The sequence below is a fragment of the Cyclospora cayetanensis genome, unplaced genomic scaffold (assembly GCF_002999335.1).
Source record: "Cyclospora cayetanensis isolate NF1_C8 unplaced genomic scaffold, CcayRef3 CcayRef3_contig_7, whole genome shotgun sequence".
NCBI classification, from domain to species: domain Eukaryota; phylum Apicomplexa; class Conoidasida; order Eucoccidiorida; family Eimeriidae; genus Cyclospora; species Cyclospora cayetanensis.
Window position 1 is genome coordinate 268,021 of NW_020312700.1, and position 15,154 is coordinate 283,174.

At 50.5% G+C, this 15,154-nt stretch overlaps 2 protein-coding genes across 2 annotated transcripts; one reads left to right on the forward strand and one right to left on the reverse strand.

Moving 5' to 3' along the window:
• Positions 1-5,191: 5,191 nt before the first annotated feature.
• On the forward strand, positions 5,192-8,083 carry LOC34620778. The gene has a single exon (XM_026335469.1). The coding sequence runs from the start codon at positions 5,192-5,194 to the stop codon at positions 8,081-8,083; it is 2,892 nt and encodes a 963-aa protein (XP_026191254.1).
• Positions 8,084-11,288: 3,205 nt separating this feature from the next.
• LOC34620779 lies at positions 11,289-13,929 on the reverse strand. The gene is made up of 5 exons (XM_026335470.1): positions 13,129-13,929; positions 12,644-13,021; positions 12,354-12,453; positions 11,695-12,226; positions 11,289-11,559 (listed from the first exon to the last, which is right to left on the reverse strand). Exons 1-5 carry the CDS (start codon positions 13,927-13,929, stop codon positions 11,289-11,291), a joined length of 2,082 nt encoding a protein of 693 aa, XP_026191255.1.
• Between the last annotated feature and the right edge of the window lie 1,225 nt (positions 13,930-15,154).

The following is a 15,154-nucleotide window of genomic DNA, read 5'->3' on the forward strand; positions in this document are numbered from 1 at the left end:
AGCGACTCGTGAATTCATAGGTGCACATGCGGTATAAAAGGAATAAAGCACAAAAGCAATGCTCTATTATTTTGCTGCATTTTCTCTCATATTTTGTCTGGGGTGCGCGTTCCATACTGGTGTCAATCAGCGGTCTCCTAAACCTCAGCTCGCCATGAAAATTGCAACTAAAAGAGCAGACACTTCTCCCATTCCCTCCTCAAGCCTTTCTTTCAGTATGGAAAGCTCTGGCATATCCAGGAAATCGATGTTTTTTCCTTGCTTTTACTTGTTTGGCACCCACAATTCCCGTGGACGGTTTTTTCAGTACCCCGTTTCCGGAAGTGAGGCTAATTATCCTGTTTTTAACTGACCTATTCTTGCATCTTTTCTACTATTAGCATGCTAATTCGCTTTTTCTAAAATTTTGAATTACATAAGCCTCATAAGCAAAACTAGCGAAAATTCCTACGAGCAGGTGAACAAATATCATAAGAAACCCGCTTCCCTTTCACTATAGTGCTATTCAGCCTATCGGTGATCCTTGTAGGTGTTCCACCTCCTTCGCTTGTTTTTAAGAAGTTATTTGAATATTCTACCTGTATTTATGAATATCATGAGCTATATCCTGTTCCGGTAGTCTTTCCCGTGGTTGGAGGAGCAGCTGTAAGCAGTGCACGTAGAGTGTCTTGGGGGGAAAAGGTTGAGGGATGACGCAAAAGAGCATATATCCCTCTATACAAAAAGAATACTTGAGCTAATCTGCGTAAGAATAAGGAAACCACTTCGTTAAAAGTTCGCTCCGCGGGCTATTCTCGAGGTACCTGCAGGCATTAAAAGCATAGGTGACTGGCGCCCTCATGGGTCTGCGGTGCCTCAGCATCCCGAGGTAGGTGTTTCTAAAAGGGACTGGCACAGTCCACGCTACCTGGACAACGCGCTTTCTGGGAACTGCAGTGTCTGAGCAACACTTGCGGCTCAAGGAGCTTGTATACCTCTTCCAAAGGAAGAAGGCCTAACTTACCTTAAAAACGAGCCCTTTAATGCATAAGGCTGAGTAAGGAAATCTTGCAGCTATCCGCAACTGGAGGCCCGTTCTTGCTTTTATGTTGGGGGCCTTGCTGTGTTCGGAAAAAGACCCATACAACATGCGGCCGACGCCGTTTGCTGCGCTTGGGGCGCAGGAGGAAGCACTACAGCTTAGGGAATTTTCTGAGACAATAGACATTGGCAGATGAGTCACTGAAGGCTTGCTTGCCTCTAGTACGGAGTACTCTGTAAGCTGCATGGGGACTCCATCCGCCCAAGTGAGGCGCCTTCTCTCCTGACACCAAAGAACTGAATATGAAGGGATACGAGTAATCTGTCAGCCGACCTGCCCGCAGCACGAAGAGCGCTAAGGATGCTTTTATTTACTCTCGCTAAACCAAAGAGAGCCAGGCGAAACAAGAAAAGGAGAGCAATTCCGGAAAAGGGACGGGGGGCAACGATCATGAAGATGATTTGCGGGAGAAAGATAAAAAGGCGAAAATTGGAGTAAAGAAGGTACAAGAATGCTAGCGGACTTTGTAAAGAAAAGGAAGCGCTTGAGGATCAAACAGCAAGCATGTGACGAGGCGGATAAGAGAATTGCCAGGGACTGGTGACCCCATCGGTTGTGCTGTCGATCTTGAAACCACATATGTAACCACGCGGCTTGTCGAACAAGGAACGTGAGTGCTCGTTTCAGGACATTCATCAACAGGAGGTCGTGGCTTTCCCTTAGTAGCCCCCCTTTTCTTATTATGTACATTCAAAAGATGGTGCTCTTACTCCTGGCTGCCCTACAGGCGATCGCACATCGGGACACACAATTGAGGACAGGGGCGGGAACAAAAACCGACAGAGGAATGGAAAAAGAATACTTCCAGACTATCATGTGTATGTGCTCCCGCCATACACTTTAGTGCTGTTCTGTGTCTTGAATTGGCTTCCTGGCCTACTCAACACTGCCATACATGTCTTTTGTGTCACCTCATCCACCCCGCCTGAAAGCAACTGTCGCTTGTGTTTCGAAAACTCATATTCAGTAGCTAATGAAAACCTTCATCGTATGTATAATACATTAGTATGCCTGCATGTGCTTTGAATCTATGTATACATGTAAAAACTAATAGTTGCGCCGCATTTGCTTTTCAATGTGTATGCCCTTATTGAGTGTTCTGTCGGCTACAGGCTCATCTGCATGTAGCTCTCGATTAAAGGAGTTCAAATAGCTGCTGTAATTTGCATTCTTGTACGAGCTACGCACAGCTGAGTCACAGAGCATTCATCTGCCAAAAGGCGCCTGAGCATCTGATTCCTGCCTTGTTAGAGAGTTACCCCAGTGAACAGCCGGTCGCTTCTAGAGCACCCTGCAAAATGCCAAGCGGTGCCTGGTGCTCTTTACGATTAAAAACGACTCCTTGTAAGCTCTGTCCACTCAAACCCAGCCTGCACTAAGCATCGGCTTCGACGAATTGCAATCTGCCTAAAGCTACTGCAGCGCTGATGCCTGCAAAATCGATGAGGAGAATGCATATGCTCAGCTTGTCTCGATTCCCTTTACCTCCTTCTGCTTGTAGCAGCTTCCAAATTAACATAATGATGCGGCTTATGGCCAATTTAATTGCTTTACAGAATTCCATCCATTAAAAAACCCATGTCGTACATGGACTTTCGCAGTCGGTAGCGTGCATGCGACCCTCCTGACGACGAACCATAAAATACCCTCGTGTGGGCGTAAAATCGAAGATTTGCACCAAAAAGATGCAATATTGATACACTTACAAACCCAATGGATCCTCCGAATTCAGGGTCACCTTTCATGTAAAATATCTTACGACTCTAACTAATTGTCTCGAATGTCTTCAAGCAGATACAGTGCATAACACACCCAGGCGGAGCTAGTGTGCCCTTGATCTTTCCTTTTACAACATAAAGGGGCAACAACTTGTCGAGTCAACAGATCCTACTCCGTTTCTGGCGCTTCAATTCTTTCAGGGCATGGAGGTGCTCTCCCTTACTGCAGTTTCCCACTTACACATCAGTGTAATGCAGTTAAGATTACGCACTACCAAATTCAGCTGTCACTATCGTACAAGTGTGTCCACCAAATGAACATTTAGGCACTAGTTTCTAATCAAGGCAAATTAGGGTTATGCAGTGACCAGACGCCCAGCCTGCCGACTCGACTGTCCCAGTTCTGGATCTGCCGGGGCAGTTCGCCTTTCTATATCAAGGAAAGGGGACAGCTGATGTCCTGACATGCCTCTACTTTAGAATGATCATCTTTCTTTCGCTGCCCACTGGACTACACGACTGAGGGGGCCTTAGGCTCCGTCCTTTATACTGAGTACTCGGAGTTAAAAGCTTCTTTTGCTGCTCTTATGCCCTCCACATCAGAGCTGAAAATAGCCACACGGAGGTTGTCGAGGGAGGAAAAATGTACTGCTATACAATCCAGACTCTAAAGGACATGGAGCTGCCGGACTTGATACAGGGGGGAAATATTCTTTGGTGGGGATTTGGACTCGCTGCATTTGACGCCAACTGTAATGGGCAAATCGCCAGCTCCGACGAGTCATGGGCCCATAATACATACTAGAGGGCAGGAAGTGCCTGCCTTAACAGGAAGCGTTCTTGCTGCAGAATGCAAAAAGTCGTGCATTCAGAGGGTACTCCTTGTTTAGGCGGAGCAGCCAGGGAAACGGCCGGCCTATCCAAGTAGCGTAAGAGGCCAATAATCAGAATTGCATACATGATTACTAAAGAGGAGGCAGCTAGACGAGTGTGCTGATTTGTGCATGTCATTGCGCATCGTCGTGCATCGGCATGGTTCTTGTGAGAAGCTTGAAAGTCATTCGTTTATGCTTAGTTCACGATTGCGGGATAAAGCAGAGCTGTAAATTGAATAGACAGTAACGCAGGGAGCTAGGCTTTCAGAGGCATCAAATCGATTCAGCACAACTCGAGAGAGGCCAGCGTACTACACTTTCCAACACATGATGGTGGTTTCAGCACGACTTCAATGCCTGGCATCTCACTGATTATGCTTTACTCTATTAGAACAGTACAGGAGTTCAATGGCTCTGTCGGTCACAGCTCCCCCCCTCGGATCCCGCTGCTGGGCGACAGCCTCACCGCCAAGGGGAAGGTGATGGACACACGCCTCCCGCAAGACACATAGGAAAACAGTCCTACCATTAGAGGAATGCTTCCTATCTGGATCCGACGAAATTGCTCATTATATTTCTCGTACGAGCATTACTTTTGAACACTACACATTAGGGATGGGTGGACTGTCCGGCGGTGATCGAAGATGGGACATCTCAAAACTGGGATAGCGCGTTTAGCTATCCGTTTAGGGAGGTTACCTATACATTTTTGAATACTCAAACTCTTATTTTGTTGATGTGCCGGTGGGCATGTGAGGGTACATCACTGCTATTTCTGGTGGGAAGCTTGTTACGATGGGACACCCAGACGCTGCGTCGCACGCACCCACTCAGTCCACTCCCCACAAGAGCTCTCGGCTGTCCCTTTCTCATCTCTTGCGCTGTTTGGACTACTGTTTCCTGGGATATCTAAGCTTGCATGAATTCTGCCACATTTGCACCCGTGCACTGCTCCAAATATTCCTGCCTGCTCCTAAACCGGGCCACTTGTTCTGCGGCAGGTCACAGCTAGCCCAAGCAGCTCCGCACGCGCATCGTCTGAGCAGCAATTAACAGCCCCATATTTGCTTTTTGTGCTTCCGGTGTGGCTCGATGGTCAAATAGACCCTAGTGGAGACCACGTTGTCAGCAATATTTTGCACCATAGACGCTCCGCAGTGCCGTTCCCAAGGCGAGCTCCGCGAGAACTGCCGCTTTTAGGGCTTGCGTTCTTTTCTTGTGTACTCATCTGCGTGCTTTCAAGATGTGCTTATGAATTTGGATTCCAGAATCCTGTTACATATCTGTGGATATCTCGAGCGGATTAAACGTCTGTCTCCCCTCCTGCTGCTGAATCGACACGAGGAATACAGGAGCAAAGCCTGCACCATTACTTTTTCTTCCAGAATTTTTCGCGTATACGACATTTGCGTGGGCTGATTAACGTACTTTCCTTGTGTGTGCTGCGCGTACAGATTTTTGTTGCACGTCCCCTGTGGCTTTTCATTCCGCTTCACCACTGTATTCTCTAAGCAAAAATGTTTGGTTCCACCAGTAAAAGGGGCACCTCCCTCTCGCCTGGAGACTCCGGACTGTATCCTGAGTTCAAGGTATCTCCTCCGGTGGTTCCCCTTACTGAAGTGGGGAGTCCGCGCCAGTGGTTCTTTGTTAACAACAAGGGCATCCCCGTGTGCTGCTACACTTGGGATGTGACCAGTGCCAAGGCCACCGTGGTCCTTGTCCATGGCTATGGAAGCCATTGCATGTATGAGTGGCTTCGCACGGATACACCGGAGACTGTTCGCGAGACCGCCGAGCCGTTGGAGAACTGCAACTCAAAGGACTCCCAGGGCACTGAGGAAGACCGCCACGAAGAGGTAAAATTTTCGTGGTCCTGCTGCAAACCAACCATCTCCGTTACTAGAACTCGCGATGAAGCAACCTCCTCTTTGGGGTCTAGAGCTGCATCTATGAACGCAAGCGTGATTGCAACCAACGAAGGCGCTGGGGGCTCAGACGTCCTAAAGCAATCCATCTTCAATGTGCCAGGATCCAGTCCGGAACAACCTCAGATCCAAAGGGAAGATGTGATTCCGCAGAACGAAGCCCCCAAGCTATCCTTCACGGGCTCTTGGGTAGAGAGGTTCCTAAAGCGGGGATGGCGGGTGGTCGGGATAGACTTGCAGAGCCATGGTGCTTCACATGGGTGGGATGGCACCTCCTGCCAAGTACAGACATTTGACGACTTTGTACAAGACATCCGTACTCTTCTGCAGTCCGTCGCTAACGAATCTTCCCTCCCCATTTTCCTCGTCGGTACCGGCATGGGGGGCTGTGCCGTGATCAGAGCAGCAGAGCTCCTGTGCAAAGCAGGGATGCTCGGAAAGGCCACCCTCAAAGTAGCTGAAGGGGGCACTAAATCGCTGGCTGATGAGCACCAGCTGGCTGAGGAGTCGAAAGCAGCCACTGTATCCACGGCGAGTACTCACCGCGACCCTCAAGAAGCAGGACCCCAGAGGCCCCTTCTAGAAGGGCCCCTGGTTCCCACCTTGCGCGAGGGATCGGAGGCCCAGGAAACAGTCCAGAGTCCAATTAGTGCAGCGGCTGAGGCCATGGGCGCCTCCCACCGAGTGATCCGGCAAAAACCCGTCCCTCTGGCAGGTCTGGTGCTGCTCTCTCCCCTCCTGGAGGCGCCTCAAGGGGAAGAATACCGTCCGAACTGTCTGATATCGCCTTTCTTGGGTGTCTTGAAGGACTGGCTGCCGCATTGTGGCGTTGTACCTCGGCCGCAGAATGACCTATACCCAGACGTCGACGCTCTCTTCACCCAGGACCGCAATACGTTCAAGGGCCCCTGTAGAATCAACTTGGGTATGGAGCTGCTTGATGGAGTGAAGGCTGCACAGGCAGACGCCTACTGGCTGCGCCGGCCCATCACGAGAGACGCCTTGATGCCCTTTAGCCTCTCAGATTGGGCCAAGCTGTTGCACCGCAAATCGGCAGAAAAGTCGCATACTGCGGAGGGCGGGGGCTCGCTCGTCAAGCGCTCCCTCAAAACGCATCAAGGGCTGCACCAAGAGGCTTGGGGGACAAACAATCACGAGAAGGCCCTTAAGCCAGTTGAAAGAGAAGCGCCGCAAGCACACTGGCTCTCAGTTCTAGTTGTGCAGTCGCTCGATGACACTGTTGTCCCTCCACTGGGCTCCGTGCGTTTTTTCGAAAGGCTAGGAGGACGGGCTAAACTTCCTGAGGCGTGGGCATCAATCCGACGAGAAGAGCGACGGCTAGAGCGGGAGGCGCGCCGCGCTATGAAGGCTGCAGAAGCTGAAGAAGTTAAAAAACAGGAGGAAGAAGAAGCTTCTCAGGAGGATGCCGGGAAAGTTGAGTGGGGTCACAGGTCGTCCGCCGCCTTCGAAGCAGAGTTCCTCTCAAGGGCTGCCGAGAGAATGGAGAACCAGGCCCTCTCCGACTTGCGGAATGCAGAGATTGCATCGCGGATTGCAGAAATGGCTGCCGCAAGTGAAGAAGTGAATGACGAGGCACAGGGATTCATGCAAGTTGCAGTGGATGCTATCAAGTCAGCCTCCGATATCATGAAGCGGGCCAGTACTCTGGGGAGGCTGGCATCCAGTGCAGAGACGCGCTTGGCTACCGCGAATGGAGAGGCTGACCTGGCGCAGGCTTTTGCGAGGATGGGAATGATGAGCAAAAGCTTTGAAACCCTTCAAACTCAATCCAGGCTTGAAGTCATGGATAGTCCTACGGCCGAGAGTGGGACGGACTGCACAAGCGTGGGCGAAAGCTCAGCATGCGAATCGCAACCTGACGAGACAGTAGAGGTTCAGGATCACCAGCAGGTAGTGGAAGATAAGGCACCTGAAGTTTCAAGCCAGGCCATGTGTGGGTGCTGCACAGGCAAGCAGACTGCTGATGGAAAGCGGTCCAAAATGTCGAAACGAAATCATGGCAGTAGCAACTTCTTCGCGTGCTGCACACCTGGCATGAAACCCGAAGGAAAGAAGCAGCCAGCAGGGCTATACTGGAAGCGCAAGAGGTGGGGAGCCGTGGAAGGTTTTGTAGTTGATGAACATGGCTGCATGGTGAAAGTAGATGATGCCGATGCACTCATGAAAGAGGTGCGAGCAACCGGTTTGGACCCCCTGCCAGAAATTGACTTGCAAACTGAAGGTAGCACGGACGAGGAGCTCGAAACAGAGCTGCCTGCAGACGATATTGAGGAGAAGTTCTCCACGATCACTAACATTGCTGAAGACGGTGCGTTGCAGCTGTGGCTGTTGAGAGGGCATTGTCACATGCTAACGAAGGAACCAAGAAATGAAGAACTACAGTTGGACATCATTGATAGGTTCATAGAACCAACAATTTCTCGTCTGTGCAAGTCAGAGGGAAGTCACCAGGTGTCGGCTTAATCGTGTCTACCGGACAGCCGTTTAGGATATGGTAGATAGAACGCTTAGAGTGTCACGGAGCTGTGAAGTTTAGCAGACGTACGCGGCAAACTGGATGCAACTTCCAGTGAAAGTGCAGGGATCGGTGAAACGTCGCTGACCCATTTCAATTGATGTTTTACTGACGGCAGCGTATTTCTAGGGCACAAATTCATGGTAGATTTATGAGCCTCCATGAATGAAAGCTGTCATAATCTAGGCCTCACTAAAATACATACCACGGAGGACGCGTGGCAAAATCTTCAAATAGTATGAGCTTATCCGTATCTGCATGAATTATCGCGCTCATATGCCTTCCTCTGCGTGCTTTTTCATGATTTCCAGCCATTTACATGGTCATATGTGCACATTTTCCTGTCCAGTTCTTGACGTCCAGTTTGCAGAGTCTCATGGGGGAACTCGGTAAGGGGAACGTGGCGAACGAGACGTTCCCAGACTAATTGGTTGATTGTTTTATGCATACGCATAAATATGTTTTCTTCTATGGCAATTAAGACTAGGCCGACACTACTTCAGCTGCTGGGGGAATTCATCCCCTCGTGGGCGATCAAAATGGAATCCGCGAGTGGGCAATCAAAATGGAATCCGCGAGTGGGCAATCAAATGGAATCCACCAGATTCTGAACTTCTGCCGGAAGGTATCTCTTCCAGTTTCTGGTGCCACCAAGCCAAATAAGAGCATGGCAGAGATTAAACGCTTGTCTTTTCGGTTTTAAGCATTTGAGTACACGTAGGGATAATTTAACAAGAAATATTGGGCAATCAATTTCTATTTGTACAGGGTAGGTTTTCTCGTAGTCCACATATTACTACGTGTCGCCCTACAGCACGCACGTAGCGTGTGTTGCTATTTGGCGATTATGCATGGGAGCCTATGGTCGTCTAATTCAGGCTGACGCGTGGTCATCGTCAGTGCTGGCGGGCTACTGAGGGCCGTAAATGCTGTTCTCCTCTTGTCGAAAAGTATGTTTTATTTTGCCGTTGCTTCGGCTGCTATTTCTTCATGACTCAGTGGGCCTGGTGAGCAGTGTAACTGGATTCTCACCCTTATACAGTTAAAAACGTGAGAAATTTACACGAACGATGGCCCGTTTTCATTGAGAGACTTGGGAGCACTCCTGAGTTTCTACAGATATGTTTGGCCTGTTATGTATAGCGGCTTCAGTTATGACTTCGCTGGCCAGCATTGCCTTTGTAAGATGCAACCGATTTTTCTTGTACTTCAGCCCAATGAAGGCGTATGTATTTCCGCGAGTGCTCCAACTTCGGTTCATGCAGGATTCGTAAAAATGGAAGGACTCACTACGCTACCCACACATGAAGAGTGATCAACTGCGTTTGAGCTGGTAGTGCTGTTACTCGTCCACTGTGGCGGAGGAGCTGGCGAAGCCTGCAACCGCAAGGCAGTTAGACGATAAGTAGAAAGAAAAACGTCATAAAAATGTGAGGCCTCTCAATTTATCTTGGTAACGCAGCTTGGCAGAGCAAACTGTGCGGTACTAAGCGGAAAATCCGAGAATGCGCCGAGAAGTGAGTGGTTCTGGAGCCGCAAAAAGTCTGTGTACTTCTCCAAAACATTTCTCCGGTATCTAGCTTGAGCGCACATTGACACTCAATTTGCTGATAAAGCTCCACAAAACTCCTGCCAAAAAATTGAATTAGGAAGGGGTGTTTTTGCAGCGTGTTAGCGAAGTCGTGTCGGTATTACAGGTGTTGGAGTGATTGATCTATTGTGTTAATCAAGAAGAAGATGAAATTGTGTCGACCACCAATTGGCAATATTATATGAAAAAATCTAGTACAAGTTTTGGCACGGATAACAAGTCTTCAAAGGGAATTTGATGAGGCAGCTGTAGTGTTACAGCTGCGGTCTCCAGAGGGTAAGGATTTTGTAAGCTTCTGTGCTCTGGGAGAGAAGGTGCATATGCTTTCAAAAAACCCATCCACCATTTAAATGGAAATTGACACTAGTCTGCAAACATGAGGGGAAGGGAGTGCCTGATTATAGATGGCGGTACCCGCAGGTTTCAATGGGCATTCACAGAATCACTCAGCATACCGACACAAATTATTAGTTCCTCAAATCTTACAGACCGACACCACAAATCCCTAGCGGCGCACAACTGCCCATGCCACGCAGCCGACGAATAGCACCAATTTTCCAAAGCAAAAACCATTCGTTGCAAGGGTGTAAATCCAAGGGCACTTTGGCCCCAGTCAAGGGAGTCTCGCCATATTAGACAAAAGCCTACTGTCAGTAACACTAGGCTCAGTTCATCAGCTTAAAACGCATTCTCTACACCAGTTTTTGCATGTAACAACTGTGGGGCGTGAAGCAAAGCCAACGACACTTCTAGGTAGGACTTGTATTTCGGGCGGTACGTGTAGGATACAGGAAAGTGAGGTGTCACAAAGCCATGTGCATGAGAACAGAAACATCATGTTCTGCAAATAGTGACAAGCTCCTGTTTTCGATCCTCAACACGCACACAAGGTGTGAAAGCGTGGCACCGTGACCCCTAGGGTCTGAGGATCTTTACGCTAGACACGCCAGGAGACATAGCACATGGACAACTGGCCTACGGTAGCCAGGTGCTCATAGACAGGTTGCCTCACGGACCGTTGACCTAGCTTCTTTTCCTCTCCCGAGACAGAATTCTTAAAGTGCCTGATTGCCCACCCTTCTACAGAGCACGTGAGCCAAGCGAAGACCGTCTCAGGGCAGGTTGGTCCTACTTACTTATGAACTGGGGACTGTCGTAGCTATTCTATTCAGCATGGGGAGGGCAGCAGTCCATATTTCGGGTTCTATGACGCTAGGTAAAGCGCCACTACGGGGCGACGCCACCCTCTGTCCTGGTAAGTACACGCTGCACCACCAAAATACATGCTCAGCACGAGGCAACGGTTTTCACCGTATTGTGTACCCCTACAGTTCGTTTTTCCTCGTTAGAAGCAGATTCCTAAGTGCAGCTCGACGGTGATCGATGTTCAATCTGCTACACCTGAGGAGCCATTGTAGCTGTACCGCTCTCACCCAAGCCTTAAAGGTTTAGCTATCTCCGTACCACGACGCAATACAGCGCAGCCTTCATCATATTTAATATTCGTTTCTCTTCGTCCTGGCCCTCAAAAAGAGCCAAAGCACCCCGATCTAGCCCCATTTCTATCTTTTTCGCAAGGTTCCAGATATTTGTAAAATACCAATACCTGTGCAGGGACACGTCTCATTTGTATGAACCGCTATTCTGACACTTCTGCGCCTTCCTGTTCCGGCATAAACGTCCCCAATTACACATGCTTGTGCCAACGAATCGAAATTCGCCGAAGAACGACATATGCACTCAAAGTTGCATACGCATGTACACTTACCCAGTTCTGAATACATACCAAATCTATGAATACAAGTAGGTAGACCAAAGGCGTGCCCGCTGTTACTCTAGCATCAGGCAGGGTTTCCGTGCCAACGAGCCAATGCAGCAACACGCACTGCTGCAGCCAGGCCCTTCCGTCTGTGATGTGCTGCAACAGCAGCACCAGATTCCCATGCCGCTGCATCGGCATTCATTCACTGCTGGAGTGGAACCCCCTCCGGCTCTGCAGCAGATGTAGCACTAACTGATGCAGGGGATGTTCTCTCCGTTTCCACAGCGTCTCCCTCTTCTTCCTCAGCCAAGCCCTCATAGTCAATAAGCAAATCAGGATTTGGATTCCATGAGGGAATGGTGGTTAGGAAAAACATTGCGACTCCTTGATACAAAGCCCTCTTCCAGTAAGGCGGAATCGATGCAGCCTCTCTTCGGCTCGCCTGACTTACATTTTGCCCCTCTGCAGCACTGTGGATACCTGGAGGCCCCTCATCCAATACAAGTGTGGGTGTCTCGTTGGACTGACCCCGAGCACGAAGGCCCTGAGAATCTTCATCTACGCTGCTCACCCATGCCCTGTTGCTGTTGCTGCTATTGCTGCTAGAATCACCGCTGCTAGAAGAGCCATGAACTGCACTGCTGTCGCCACTGCTGCTGTTAGCACTGCTGCTGCTGCTTGCTGCAGCAACACCACTGGGTTGATCTGGGGTAATATCCGCAGGTACCGGTGCTTCTCCTGACGGGAACCACGCAGCACCTTGGCATATATCCTCCAATACCAGTTCTATAGGTATACATCTTAGAGCAGACGAAGGAGGAGGGGACTTCCACAAGCAGCAAACTGCAAGGAAAACATGACCTACCTTCGAACGGACGGCCCACAGACGCATGCAGTCGCTGCTGCCGCAGCCGTAGACGCTGCAGAGGCCTTCGCTCTCGTCGCCCCCTCAACTGTGCCATTGTCTGAGCATCCACAGTATGTACAACTAAACAGCATATGGATTCGGCAAAGCCTTGAGGGGCCCGACAGAGAGGCGAGAGTGCGTCTCGTAACGTGCTGATATGGAGGCAAGGTGCGGGTGTCAAGGAAAGTGACTTTGATGCTCGTGATAGCGCGACAAAGAAGCAGCTGAATCCTATGGGGTTGCCTCACCGCTTCAAACGGTTGCCTATGGCTTGTGCTTGTGATCAGATCGATGATGGGGTTAAATGCCCCGTTGGTGTGGAGGAGAGCCACCACGAGACAACAAACGTATACCCACTTTCCAGCATCAAAGAGAAACAGCAAGACCAGTAGCTTCAGGTACATTACCATAAAACGTAGTCGCCAAGGGGCCTGCTGCTGCGGACGCTGCTGCTGTTGCTGCTGTGCTTGCTGCTGTGGTTGTTGCTGCTGCTGACTCGCTGCTGCAGCCACGGAAGGCACTGTTGAAGCGTCGGCAGATCCTGAGGATTCCGTGATTCCACTAGGAATAGAGCTGCCAGTCGTTGCTCCCGAATATAGCTGCTGTTTCTGCTGGCAAGCATTGTCCTGCAATACACATGAAGGCACCAACGCAACAGGAGCACATGATACAGCAACGCGCGCGGGATGCGAACAACCATGTGCAGCATGCGCTAAGGCTTGCAAGTGCTTACATCTCTGCTGCTTCCGCCGCTCTCGCGTGCCGGCGCAGCAACATCGCTTTCAAGCAGAGAGGCCCCTGTAGTGCTCCCCAAGAGGCCAGGTCCTGAAGGGGGCCAGAAGCTCGCCATCCTGCTGCTGTCAGTGTTGCTGACGAGTTTGGCTACCGTCGCCCTCTGTGTCGCTACCAGCAGCCTCAACTGAAGCTGTGAAGCAAATGAATGCCAGAGACGCAGCTGCCCTTCGTACACCGCGGCCATCATTATGGCTTCCGCATGCCTCTGCATCCACGAAGTGCCACCAGCGAGAAACTCCGAAGGGGCCCCCGTTAGGGGGTCCACGAAGGCTGGCGCCGGGGAACCGTACATACTTGAAACAGGCGCACAACAGGAGGCCCCTATATCCGCGAAATCCGCAGGATGACAACGCAGCCTTTCTGGGAAATGGATGTGAGCTGCACCTGCGGTGACGGGCTCTGTACGTGCAAGGAGGGGTGGCTGTGCACCTGCGGACTTCTCATCTGTTATGGAGGTGGAGGACTCTAGAAGCTCTTCCAATGGTCGCTGGTATGCTAACGGCTGCTGAGACTCTGCTATGTGCTGATGCAAGGCAGCTACTTGATGCATGCGTTGAAAGAGGTGCTGCCGCAACCCCGCCAAGGAGGCGACAGCAGCAACGTGACCCTCAAGTCCCTGATCCTGCAGGGCTTCAGAAGAGCCGGATGATTCGGGAAATGGGTCAATTGGGGGAAATACAAGGGGTAGAGGGGTGTAGGGACCCCCTACAGCCGCCACGGGCTTTTGCTGTTGTTGCATTATTCCGACGCACCGCGCTTCGCCGCAGCGGCAAGAAAATAGCCGCCCCGTAGCCGCTGCGTCAGCGGAAACAATTACAAAAGACACCAGCGGGCCTGCTGTCTTTCAAGGTGCTGCTCACGCTGCAGTCATGCGGCATGTGATCGCCCCCTACCAGCGGGAGCATGCAGAAACTACAGATGGGCAATATTACCCTTGTGCCTGCCCCAAGCGCCCCTAGTTTTACGCATCTGGATGCGCAAGAGGAGCAGCACCCACAAAAAAGGAGCTGCTACAAGTATCAGCAACCAGTCAGCAGCGCGGGCACCAGTGGCAGCACGCGAGACAAGGGGCTCCGTGTCCTTCCGCAATGTATGAGATTGCTCTGGTTCAATGGCACACAAAACAAGAACAGCACAAAAACTGCTGAAAGAGAACTTCGGGGAAGGCCTTAACCCTGTAGCCATAGCCTACAGCGTCTGCGCTTCGCCTGTTACCTTATGCAGCTCCACGGACCTGGGGCTGCCTTGACCGCCACCTTCCTCTTTCATGTCACCCTGTGTGTCTTTCTTCTTGCTTTCTAACATCCTTCAGAGAGCAGCGATCTCTCTTGTTTTCGTACTCTGCTATCATCACGCCGATTTGGCCGTGAGGTACACATGCTGTGAAGGCGTTGCAATAAATTCTGGAGAGCAAGCAATGCCAGTGTACACATATAGCTACCTTGGGGGAAAGAAGTCGTCCATCACGCGGCCGCAGTCGTCGTCCATTTCCCATTTTAGCCAATGGGAAACAGACCCGTCTTTGAGGGTCGTGCTGATGTACAAGGATACATTAGTTCACTGCTTACCACAATGAGGCATCACCCGGTTCGCACGGTGGGATTTCCGGAGCCGAGCGCGCTAAACGAGCAGTTGGTCATGTAGTCTTATCATGCTCAACAGCCAGGAATGGAACGCCCTTCGGGAAGGGCGTTCCTCTTGCCTGCTTATGTAGCGGGCTTAACTAATCCAAGGCACTTATAATACATCAGTGATGCTAACCAAGAACCAGTAGACAATGTACAAATGGCTTTGGCTGCTCTTGCATCGCACTTGCCGAAGAGCAGCGGGATCTTGTTATGACAAGCGTTAGCATTGAGTAGCTGTGCGCTACATGCTATGTGTGTAATGAGCGCTCCATCAAAGGTCTCCATAGGGGGACACCATGTCACAGACTCGACATAAACTTCATGTAAACTTAATAA

Excerpts from the sequence above, each read along its gene's own strand:
- LOC34620778 (XM_026335469.1), top strand. The coding sequence starts at position 5,192 with ATGTTTGGTTCCACCAGTAAAAGGGGCACCTCCCTCTCGCCTGGAGAC.
- LOC34620779 (XM_026335470.1), bottom strand. The coding sequence starts at position 13,929 with ATGCAACAACAGCAAAAGCCCGTGGCGGCTGTAGGGGGTCCCTACACC. Across the intron at positions 12,454-12,643 it reads ATAGGCAACCGTTTGAAGCG|ACAATGGCACAGTTGAGGGG; the intron begins GTGAGGCAACCC and ends GTGGATGCTCAG. Across the intron at positions 11,560-11,694 it reads GAGGGGGTTCCACTCCAGCA|TAACAGCGGGCACGCCTTTG; the intron begins GTGAATGAATGC and ends CTGATGCTAGAG.